Consider the following 9,577-nt stretch of genomic DNA (forward strand, 5'->3'; position numbering starts at 1 on the left):
GTGTCCGCATCAATCGGTGGCGAAACTGATCGCTTGCTAGTTTCGCTGGCGATCAAATTCGCCGCGATCGGCGTATGAAATCACGAGGTGTGTCGCTGGCTTTAGATTCTAGTTTAGTTAGGTAGTTAGTTTTCTATACTTGAATGTAAATGTACCTGAAGGAAATACCGTGTATAAATAAAGTTACCTTACCATACCATACCATACCATACCAGAACGCTATATCAGCATGCCTTGTCACAGCTGTGTGTTGGGTCAATTTTCAAGTTCTTTGGTACCCTGTCTTCTTTTCTCGGTAACTCCATAAAATGTGGATATTCTGAAGATATTACACTGTTCCAGTTGTTCGGAACAAGAACGTTGAACCCTTCAAACTGCATTTCTCGCAGAGGAAATATCCCCCAGGGAATTGCACTACTGACGAAAATGTCAAGCTGGAGTCCATCATGCCAACCACATGGCGCATCATAACATGAACAATAGCAACTAGATCGATCTCTGAATGACCCAGGCCAATACCTCCCCACTCTTCTGCTATACAAATCACCAGTGTATCGCCAGTTACTATTCTGAGGGTGATAATGAGTGTCAGTAGCAGATGTTTGAAAGAACATGTCGTCGGACAACTCTTTGGAATAATTTTCGAAAAAATCAATGTAATACTTGAGCGGTATTTCTATGTCGATGTCATCATCCCATGGAATGAATCCCTGATGTCTTACAGCTCCTATCAGAGTACCCGATCTTATCCAATAAGGCATGTTGTATTTCCGTGCTATCAAGTCGAAGATTCTTAGCATGCGAGTGATCACCAGTTGAGCTTGGCGGAGTTTTGTCGTTCCATTGTGACGGATATCAGGACAATCAAAGCCATTATTCTCAGTAAGTTCACAAGAAGCTAGCCTGCAGAGCAGGCGTATTTGGGGATACGATAAAGGACATAAAGGATACGAATACTCTATGCCGCCATCTTGGATGATAAAGCTGAAAGAGGGTTGGGGCGAGGCCAAAAAGGATTTCGAGGGAGAGGACGACGGGTGAAAAAAAGAGGAGGGGGAGGGGGAGAGGAGGGGAAAAAATACGCCTGCCCGCAAACATTGTTCGTTCGCAGAACCCGTCCACCAAATGGACGGGGGCTCTGATTGGTGCGGTTGGTAGCATGTTGATTGCTACCTGCCAATCAGAAGCACGTCCGTTCGCAAAAGGAAATATGGCGGACTTGCGAAGCTTCGATTGTGCTCTCGAAGAAGCTCTTTCGTCTCTCTCTGGACTTGGAATATCGCTTGAATTGCGACCCGAACAAAAGCAAGCCATTTATACGTTGTTATCAAGGCGAGATTTATTGGCAGTTCTTGCAACAGGCTTTGGAAAAAGCCTTATTTTTCAGTTGCTTGTGCAAGTCAAAGAAATCTTGTCGGGCAAAACTGCGTGTGTGATTGTTGTTTGTCCACTGAAGAGTATCGTGCTTGACCAAATGACCGAGGCATCTTCCATGGGTTTAACTGCTGTGTCGCTTTCGGAAGCAAGTTTACAAGACGTAGAAAGTGGCAAATATCAACTCATATTTGCGTCTGCTGAGGAAATTTTGGAGAAGTCGTTTCTAGATAGGCTTAAAAAGAGCAACACGCTCTTGCACCAAAACCTTGCTGTTCTAATCGTCGACGAATCACATACCGTGGAAACATGGACGGGTCAAAGGTTTGTTTTTCTTCTGGTATGTCTTTTACGATCACTAATTTAAGCTTGCTAATAAAAGTCTTAATACATGCAGGTTTAGATTCATTTGATAAATCTCTTCAACAGGGTAACAACAAAGAAAGCCAAACAAACCGGAACGCTTGCTTTCCGCGAGTCATTCGGCAAACTAGGAGAACTGCGCTCCTTTTTGAAACAAGGTAATGGCAAAAAGTTATTGTGTATATGTTTTCTTTGATTTGCATTTGTTTGGATTTTCACTAGAAATATGTTTTCCATAAAGCTACAGTGCAATATAGACGATTTAAATCTAAATATCTTATAAAATAAAATACATAGAAATGTATTGATGTTCTTATTGGACCTTGATTGTTTTATCAATGGTTACACCATGGCAACCTCTGAAAAATAAGAACCTAATAAGAATCTAATCAGCATGAATTGTGAAAAACTACCCCAAAATATAAGAACCTGCTCAGCCTGATCTCGAAAATTCTAGGTTCTTATATGCGGGTTTTTACTGTATTAAAAACTGAATCATTGTATAATGCAATTGAGGGATTTGATTGGCTAAGCGGGCATGGTTTTAAATTGTCTGCTGGTTATTCTTGCACAGCGAAATCATTAAGATCTAGCAATATTTATTGATTGGTTTTAATAAAACAATTATTCCACTTGCGCTTGTTGGATATGAGGTGATTATAGCCAACTTGGCGCTACGTGCCTTGTTGGCTATCTATCATCTAATATCCAACACGCGCTCGTGGAATAATTGTTAAATAGACGGACACTTCTATAAAATTCAGGCACTGAAAAATTGTCACTCCTCTGTTTTTTTTTCTAATGGTCCATTCTTTATTGATACTGTTTCTAAAAAAAGGAGATAAATTGACAATTTTTCTTTCCACTCCAAGGCACACCTGTTGGAGCGCTAACTGGCACTGCTGATGTGACAACACAGGAAACAATCAAGGAAGTGCTCTGCCTGAGGTCTGATGCCACCAAAATATATGTGAGTCCAAACCGATCTAACTTGCGATTTTGCGTCAAAAAGGTGAAGAAAGATGTACAGCTGAAAGAACTGAAATGGCTGGTAGATCTCATTCGAGAACAAAAGAGGAATTGCCCAAAGGCAATAGTGTTTTGTAACACTATGAACGAGATAGCACTTGTTGTAAACCATTTAATGTGTGAGCTAGGAAAGGATGTTTTCTTGCTGGATTGTTCAGAAAAGCAAGATAATTGCTTAATTGGAATTTACCATTCAAATTCCTGGCAAAGCAGCAAGGATAGAGTGTTGAAAGAGTTTAAGGTAACTCAAGGAGTAAAACGAGTCCTCATTGCAACAACTGCCCTTTCCATGGGAGTTAATTTCCCTGATGTCAGATTTGTTATCAACTGGGGACCAGCAAGGTCTATTCTTGACCTACACCAGGAGGCTGGAAGGGCTGGGAGAGATGGAGAGAAGTCACATATCATTGTGCTATTCCATGGCCAACAAGCTGGACATTGTCAGCAAGAAGTGAAGGACTTTGTTAATGCTAAAGGCTGTCTTCGCGTTGCTGCATACCTCTCGTTAGATGCAACAATTAAACCTGTGGAACCTTTACGTGACTGTTGTTCGTATTGTACAAAGATTTGCATGTGTGGTGGTACCAATTGCAATGCAGATGTTTTGCCATTTGAGGCTACCATTCAAGGAAATGATGACAGTGCTTCAGATCTTACTTTTGTGAAACAAAGAGATGTAACACGTGATGATTGTAACACACTGAAGGAAGCACTCTATGAGGTTCTGGCTGACATCCAGAGTGAAGGACTATCATTAGATCAAAGTTCTAGTCATGGCTTCTCAACAGAGCTGATAGAGGATATTGTTAAAAATTGTCAAAATATTTTTACTGTCGAAGACTTGATGACCAATTTTCCTGTCTTTTCAATATCAAATGCACTGAGAGTGTTGGAAGTTGTCCAAGAAGTGTTCATGGACATACCAAACATTGAGGAAACAACTGTGTACAACTCTCATTTCTCTTTACAAAGGAAATCAAGTGTCAGTGAGTGGTTTGATTTTAATAATCTTGAGTTAGGCAATGACAGTGACAGTGATCATGAACTTTTAAAACTTTAAAGTGTCAATTTCTGTTGACTGTGTCTTTCACATAACTATTTTGTCATCTCTTTTATGAACATTGGGTTTCAGTCATATCAATATATGGCTTTCAAATGCTTATTTTGCTGTGAAAGGGAAATTTTGTTAATGTTAATGCAGGAGGGGGGTGAATAGGTCTACGGATCGGCGGATCTGGTGAATATTTTAGCTCGGATTCTGGATTCAAAGCAAAATTTTAACGGATCTGCGGATCCTATGATCACAGCGGATCACAATTTTATCCAGTTTTTGGGCCCGTATTTTGGATTTTTGTTGTTAGGAAGTTCAAGTTTGCTCTTTTTTCTCGTAACTACAAGATTTTGTTTCGATACAGACTTTGGTTACATAAATATTTCGTTGATAGTCATCCTCAACACTAAAACACAATATCACGCGAGGCAACTCCAACAACTGAAGTCGCTTTGTATCTCACGTATCATCTAACGCGTCAAACAATTTGCCGATTCGTATTTAGTTGATTTTTTGAGCGGATCGACTGATTCAGCCATTAATTTTAGTGGATGGGTGGATTTACATACCCCGATTCACCCCCCTCATGTAGGAACTCCAATATTCACATAAACAAAAGACTTAAGTGTCCCAAACCTTCATCTCTTCTTGTCATGGTCTGACTAAGAACTCTTTGTACATTCAGAATTTGTAAATTTTAAATACTTCTAGTGTTAAAAGTATAACAGATTTATTTACAATGTAATCTGTCTCATTTTTTAAATCGTCTATTAAATAACTTTGCCATGTAAGAAGGCTTGTATGCCACACCAATGACCATTTCTATTGTGCTTGTTGGTATATGGATCCCCAAAGATCAATATGCTCTCGTAACCATTTGTGTAAATCTCTGTAGTCAAGGCCATGCAGAAGGTCCCTTTTAAACTTCGGGAATGAAGCATACCCCTCACGGCCTGGCGTCTTAGTGAAAACCGTGTTGCTCAGTAGGTCAGTGATGATTTGGAAAACAGCCTCTTCCTCTCTGGGGTTGCCCCTGGAGAAATGTTGTTCCTTCAGATCGCAGTCTCGGTCAACAGACTTGTAAACAAGTTGCCTTGATTCCAATGTTCCAGCAGTTCTTTCGGCATTATGTTCATCAAGATTTGCACCCAAGTTGCGCCACATGCATTTGATATCTTTATTGTCGTGCTCTTTCTGTAGGTCTAGTGGAATATTTCGTCCAGGAAGTCCACTCCCGTTAAAAGTCCTGTTCCACTTTAACCTCAGTGCCTGTGATGGTGGAAGGATTGCAATGCACTTGACCAAATATAAAAGGACAGCATATGCATACTTGTAGTGACCATGGGTCTTGTAGAGTAGTAAAGCTAGTTTGTACAATTCAAATAGCCTACCACCATCACCTTCTTTAACTGCATCATTGAATTCAAGCAATACCAGTCCAAATGTTAGCTTGGCACTGTGATAATTGAATTTGTAGTCTTCTTGAATTTCTTCTTGCAGGGTGCTGTCTGCTGGAAGTGTTCTCCCGTGGATTTGTTTTTCATGACTGTTGAGGCATAAAAAGTTGTATGATGTTAAGTGTTTTTTATGCCTATGTGGTAGGGAGGGGTACATCAGAGGGGTGGGAGTGGACTTGATAAAATTAATACATGTGCAAGCATTTCTAAATTGCAAATGAATGCTTATGTCCATGTATCAATACTGACCACCAGCTAGATATACTTAACAAATCGACGGAAGAGGATAGACCATAGAAGACTGCCGTCGATTTGGTTTTTACAATAACATGGAAAATGTACAAGCGGAATTGGCTATTTTTTTTCGGTGAGAAAGCGTGCGTGTTACATCTGGCGTCATTTTTATTGTCTGTACTCTTATAGATGATAGCTACAAGCCAATCAGCGTCAAGAATTTGGATAGTTATTGTAAAAAGGTGATTTTTAGGAGTAAAGACAGGGGCACAATGTTAACTATCAAAAGAACCACACCTGTTTCTTGTAGGCTTGGTCTTGAAAACCAGTCCACAGTGCACCCTACAGAAGAAGTAACCATAAGGGTCTCTGATGTCATGGCCACTGTCAAATGATAACTTGTGTGCCTCAACTTCATGCCTATGATTTTAAAAGCAAAGTTTGCATCTGTTAATGTTGATAATAATTTATTGCTTGTTTTGATACATCCAGACACACAGCACATTTCATGAGCCAGTGGAAAACAATGTACATGAACGTGTACCTTACTCGTCCAGAGTGATATTTATAACTCATTTCACAGTCAACTGCACGACATTTCCACCGAGATTGTTGGTTTACTGCCTCCAGCTCCGTGGTCTGTTCAACCAATGATGCCAACTCATCTTTGTTGAACACAAATTTCTGTACATTTTCTTTGCAAACTTCCAACAACCATGTGGCTCTTGTCTGCTTGGACACACATTCATCAGGCATGGCTATCCCTGGCTTATCTGCATAGAAAAGATTAACCTTTTTGAGTTCCCTGAATTTCTGTTAACAAATATACTGTGTAGTGAAATTTAACTTCTGTTTGTTTGTTTGTTTTATCTTTGCTAGTCCAAAAGGTTATTCCGGGCAGTCAGTACTCAGTACTTAATTCTAAGATTGATTATGTTGTTAACTGATAGGTATAGGGTAATTAAGTTATGCATGTTCTTACCACTGATTTTATCCATTCCTGTCATTGCCATAAATGATGCACATATGTGGGCCTCTGTCTCCCTAGCGTGAAACTCACTATATTCATTATAGTGGTTCTCCACTCCTTTTGCTGCATTTGTTTTGCCAGTCCTATTAATGCTCGCTCTGGAAGTGCCCACTTCAGAAGCAGAAGAGTGATTTACGAATATCTTGAACTCTGTCTGTTTCAAAACAAATGTAAAGATAGAATCAGGGTAGGCTTTCTTTCCAAAATTATCCACCAGGCATTGCAGCGACCTTTCATATGGGTGGGGATATTTTCTGTAGCCCCAGAAAAGTACCAAGCTAAAACCCCTAATGTTGGTCTAATGACAGTCTGTAACTGAACAATGGGATATGTGTGAGTGTACATAATGCCTCAGTTACAGACTGCTCAGTCTCTACTCACCTTGTATAAAGTGTACTTAGCATGCCAGTCTGCAAACTCTGTGTCAATGCCTTGAAGCCTCTCGTAATCATTCACTCCATCTCGGTAGGTCCAGATGACATTTCGTGCACGTTCTTCAAAAAGCTGGTCACCGTGGAGAGATACTTGCTCAAGAATGGTCCTGGTTGTTCCTTTTTTTAAGCAGGGCACATAATTTTCTTGGTTGTGCTGAAGGAGTTGAGCCATCTCCCCAGAAACATTGGGATTGAGGAATTGCATACTTAGGAAGCACTTAAAAACAGAAAATGTATATTCACCAATAGTTTAATACATTGTTCTTGGATTGGCCAAGTAATAGATGATTAAAATAATTATACTAGCTATCACCACAATCCAAAACACATCAAAAAAGCTATGCAATCAATCAGGGAAGTGTTAAAATAAAAGTGTCTAAAAAGTTATCTAAATTAATTTTGATTAGGGTGATGCAATAAATAAGTATTGTTATATACCTAGACTTTCACTCAACAAAATGAGCACTGTTATTGGTTGATCCTTGGTCATGTACCCCTGATCAAATACAAATCAGGATACAATTCCTCAGTTGTTGCCCTCTCAGTTGTTTGTTTGTTTTGCTGTGATTGTTGAAGGGAAAGTCTAGGGGAGACTAGTTAGTTTTGTTTTCCCTCCAGTCCTGATGTTTACCTGGACTTTGTCTAGGGAACATAATAATAATAATAATAATAATAATAATAATAATAATAATAATAATAATAATAATATTTATCCAGGGAGCCCACTCGCCTTAGGACTATCTGTAAAAAAAACTGTTTCCCTTGGGACCATACATTAAGTGTATAATCGTTTGAAATGCACATGAAGTTGTAAAGTTTCTACAAGTACCGAGTTGGATTTCTGAGACATCTCCTTAGAGTACTCGTGTGGAATGTGTCTGACAACTACATCTCTAAATGATCGAAATGCAGGCAGATACTTTGTTACCACCCGGCTGACAATAACAGCCCAATTTCTGACAAGGTTTTCCATGACATCCTTATCTGGCAGCAGTTCTACAAACTGAATGTCGCTGACTGGTTTCTGGCTACTATGGCTGTCCAGTTGAGGATCTTGAACTCGATCTAGCACTGCAAACTGATGTGTCCAGTGAATGGAGCGGTTGAGGTGCTTTTGGGACTGGACTCTGGCATGAATTTCGTAATCAATGTTGTCTCCCACCAACCTGTTTTTTAGAAAAGGCACAATAATTCATTGTCTAATTATAATTTTAATAATTAAAAATGGGTTAGTACAGTCCTTGATTATCCTGAATTCTCCAAATTATTTGATGTCATATAGTGCAGCCTAAAAAAACTGGCATAATTACTGAAATATTGAAACTAGGGGAAACAGAAAAGGCATTAAATGATGAATTCACAAAAATATCTTATTGACTATCTAAAAGGAAATCATATAGCCGCAGAAATAATGTGAATAAGTAAAACTAAATTTCAATCAGTTGATGTGGTATAAAGAAATGCTCACTTGTACAAGGGAAGTTTAGTACTCTCCAATCTCCTGATGACAGTTTCCAAACAATCTGCATTGTGTGCTTCAAGACTTGCTTTAGCTTTCTCCTCATCCAAGAGCTTTTTTAAATACTCGTGTCCCTTTGTCGAGAAGAATTCGTAAGTTTCAAGGCACTGTTGACTTACATCCAGTTGTGGCTGGGCCGCTTGTTTCCGGAACACCTCTTGGGCCAACTTGATGGCACTGCGATTTTCTTCAATTGAAGCCTTCCAGATCTTCACTTTGCCTTCCAATTGCTCGTTCATTTTGCTTTGAAGGCGAACAATGGAATCTGGAGACATGCACACTCCCAAACGATTCAGACGATTGAGGTCGTCATGTTTGACACCACTGTGAAATAGTATCGTTGAAATCCTGTAGTGGACTGCTGAGGCATGAAAATTTCGAACACGGGCCAGTGCTGCAGTGGCAAGAGCAAGTGAATTCTGGTTTCTTCCAACAACTTTTATTTCCTCCTGAGAGAGACCGCTTGCTCCGAATACACAATTAAACCACAAAGGGCAGTGAACTCTCACCTCCTCCATAAACAGTTTGTTGGAGAAACCCGCCAATTCATCTGGATTTCTTGCGCAAAGCATTGGTTCCGACTTCAGATAATCTCTAAATTCCTTGGATAAAACTTTGCGGATGCTATTGTTTACTTCAGGTGCTAGTTCTTCGTGCTTCAGGACAGCATTGGACACTTCACGCCAGTTTTCACATACGAGGTTTTTCACCAATGTTTTGGTTTGGTCGTCTCGCGGGATTCTCACCGTGACATTTCCCGAAGGGTTCACGTACACAACCTTCACCTGAAGTCCTGTTGACGGTAAGTCATCCACGTTTAGTCTTCTCAATACTTCATCTTCTTTTTTGTGATGGAATTGTCGTAGTACAATTGGCTCCGGTGAATGAGAGAGACTTCCGCGATTTGTTAGGCGATTTCATCTGCCTAGGTTTACTGGCTTCTGGCGAATTGACTCGCACAAGCTTCGCTTTTCTCCATGAAGGACTCGCTTTCTCCGGAGTTGATAGCGTACGTTTAGTAATTTTTATAGATGTATTACTTAATGTGGGGCTGGTTCCGGCTTTGATCAACTCAAACAAATGACC

At 39.9% G+C, this 9,577-nt stretch overlaps 3 protein-coding genes across 3 annotated transcripts in view; 1 reads left to right on the forward strand and 2 right to left on the reverse strand.

Moving 5' to 3' along the window:
- Positions 1 to 222: 222 nt before the first annotated feature.
- On the reverse strand, positions 223 to 1,161 carry LOC146450562 (uncharacterized). The gene is made up of 2 exons (XM_085100294.1): positions 1,097 to 1,161; positions 223 to 903 (listed from the first exon to the last, which is right to left on the reverse strand). Exons 1-2 carry the CDS (start codon positions 1,159 to 1,161, stop codon positions 225 to 227), a joined length of 744 nt encoding a protein of 247 aa, XP_084956420.1. The 3' UTR covers positions 223 to 224.
- Positions 1,081 to 4,407, forward strand: LOC146450563 (uncharacterized). Its single transcript, XM_085100284.1, has 3 exons — positions 1,081 to 1,698; positions 1,804 to 1,895; positions 2,610 to 4,407. Exons 1-3 carry the CDS (start codon positions 1,160 to 1,162, stop codon positions 3,824 to 3,826), a joined length of 1,848 nt encoding a protein of 615 aa, XP_084956410.1. The 5' UTR covers positions 1,081 to 1,159; the 3' UTR covers positions 3,827 to 4,407.
- A 12-nt stretch (positions 4,408 to 4,419) lies between these two features.
- LOC146450564 (uncharacterized) overlaps positions 4,420 to 9,577 on the reverse strand; it is a 5,407-nt gene continuing 249 nt past the window's right edge. Inside the window, exons 2-8 of the mRNA XM_085100302.1 lie at positions 8,440 to 9,284; positions 7,802 to 8,152; positions 6,920 to 7,189; positions 6,491 to 6,692; positions 6,053 to 6,281; positions 5,806 to 5,928; positions 4,420 to 5,363 (exon numbers count right to left, since the gene is read on the reverse strand). Of these exons, the coding sequence (XP_084956428.1) occupies positions 4,640 to 5,363; positions 5,806 to 5,928; positions 6,053 to 6,281; positions 6,491 to 6,692; positions 6,920 to 7,189; positions 7,802 to 8,152; positions 8,440 to 9,284 (2,744 nt within the window). The 3' untranslated portion in view covers positions 4,420 to 4,639. The remainder of the gene's footprint in view (positions 5,364 to 5,805; positions 5,929 to 6,052; positions 6,282 to 6,490; positions 6,693 to 6,919; positions 7,190 to 7,801; positions 8,153 to 8,439; positions 9,285 to 9,577) is intronic.

This window comes from Pavona decussata, unplaced genomic scaffold (genome assembly GCF_977016875.1).
Source record: "Pavona decussata unplaced genomic scaffold, jaPavDecu1.1 SCAFFOLD_441, whole genome shotgun sequence".
In the NCBI taxonomy this organism is placed as follows: domain Eukaryota; kingdom Metazoa; phylum Cnidaria; class Anthozoa; order Scleractinia; family Agariciidae; genus Pavona; species Pavona decussata.

Bases quoted from the DNA above. Each gene is read 5' to 3' on its own strand.
- LOC146450563 (XM_085100284.1), top strand. From the start codon at position 1,160: ATGTTGATTGCTACCTGCCAATCAGAAGCACGTCCGTTCGCAAAAGGA. The intron at 1,699-1,803 runs GTTTGTTTTTCT...TCTCTTCAACAG, and splicing joins GAAACATGGACGGGTCAAAG to GGTAACAACAAAGAAAGCCA. The intron at 1,896-2,609 runs GTAATGGCAAAA...TTCCACTCCAAG, and splicing joins GCGCTCCTTTTTGAAACAAG to GCACACCTGTTGGAGCGCTA.
- LOC146450562 (XM_085100294.1), bottom strand. From the start codon at position 1,161: ATGCTACCAACCGCACCAATCAGAGCCCCCGTCCATTTGGTGGACGGG. The intron at 904-1,096 runs GTTTGCGGGCAG...CCTGCTCTGCAG, and splicing joins GGGTTCTGCGAACGAACAAT to GCTAGCTTCTTGTGAACTTA.